Source organism: Penaeus monodon, chromosome 29 (assembly GCF_015228065.2).
Source record: "Penaeus monodon isolate SGIC_2016 chromosome 29, NSTDA_Pmon_1, whole genome shotgun sequence".
NCBI classification, from domain to species: domain Eukaryota; kingdom Metazoa; phylum Arthropoda; class Malacostraca; order Decapoda; family Penaeidae; genus Penaeus; species Penaeus monodon.
The window spans coordinates 37870222-37870845 of record NC_051414.1 but is presented as its reverse complement, the minus strand read 5'-3'; the positions used below and the strand labels follow the sequence as shown (position 1 = coordinate 37870845).

The 624-nt window shown below is 37.3% G+C and overlaps 1 protein-coding gene across 1 annotated transcript in view; it reads left to right on the top strand.

Annotated features, from left to right (window-relative positions):
* Window positions 1-624, top strand: part of LOC119592239 (helicase domino-like) — a gene marked incomplete at its 3' end in the record, with an annotated part of 26783 nt that overhangs the window by 16804 nt on the left and 9355 nt on the right. The window contains 1 exon segment of the mRNA XM_037941071.1: window positions 153-335. Within this exon segment, the coding sequence (XP_037796999.1) occupies window positions 153-335 (183 nt within the window).

Genomic DNA, 624 nt, shown 5'->3' with positions numbered 1-624 from the left:
GAATAATATCTATGTAATTAGTTATTTGTTGATATCAGATAATGGTGTTTTAGTGAATTATTAATAGTCAAAGAGCACCCTTGAGTATCACTAACAATGTCAATAGTAAAAGGTGGTGATGAATGGATTTTAAATATTTTGTTCAATTGCAGAGTACACCTACTGCAAGTCCTGTGAGGCCTGGACCCTCATCCCCAGCACCACGGGCATCGACAGCCAATTCAACCCCAAGCACCACGCCCACCAAGGTCATGACGAGGGTTGAACAGCGGGAGCTAGAACGCCTAGAAGAAAAGAGAAAAGATGAAGAGAGAAAAAGAAGCTTGTTTTTCCTTGTAAGAGACACTCTTTAGTGTTGAGATGTCAATTTTGAAAAATGAGTGTGTGTGTGGAAATATAAATGATTGAATATAGTTTTAAATATATTGGATCAATCAGGTATTAGATACAAGCACAATAGGTATCCTGTACTGGGATAGACTGAACTGTAGTACCTCACATTGAGAAATATTAAAGTGGGGTAGCCAGAACTAGTTCTAGTAGTATACCATGGTAGACCACTCAAAAAAAGCTTAACAGGGGATTTAGCACAAACCTTCATAGTTATAAATGATACTACATAAA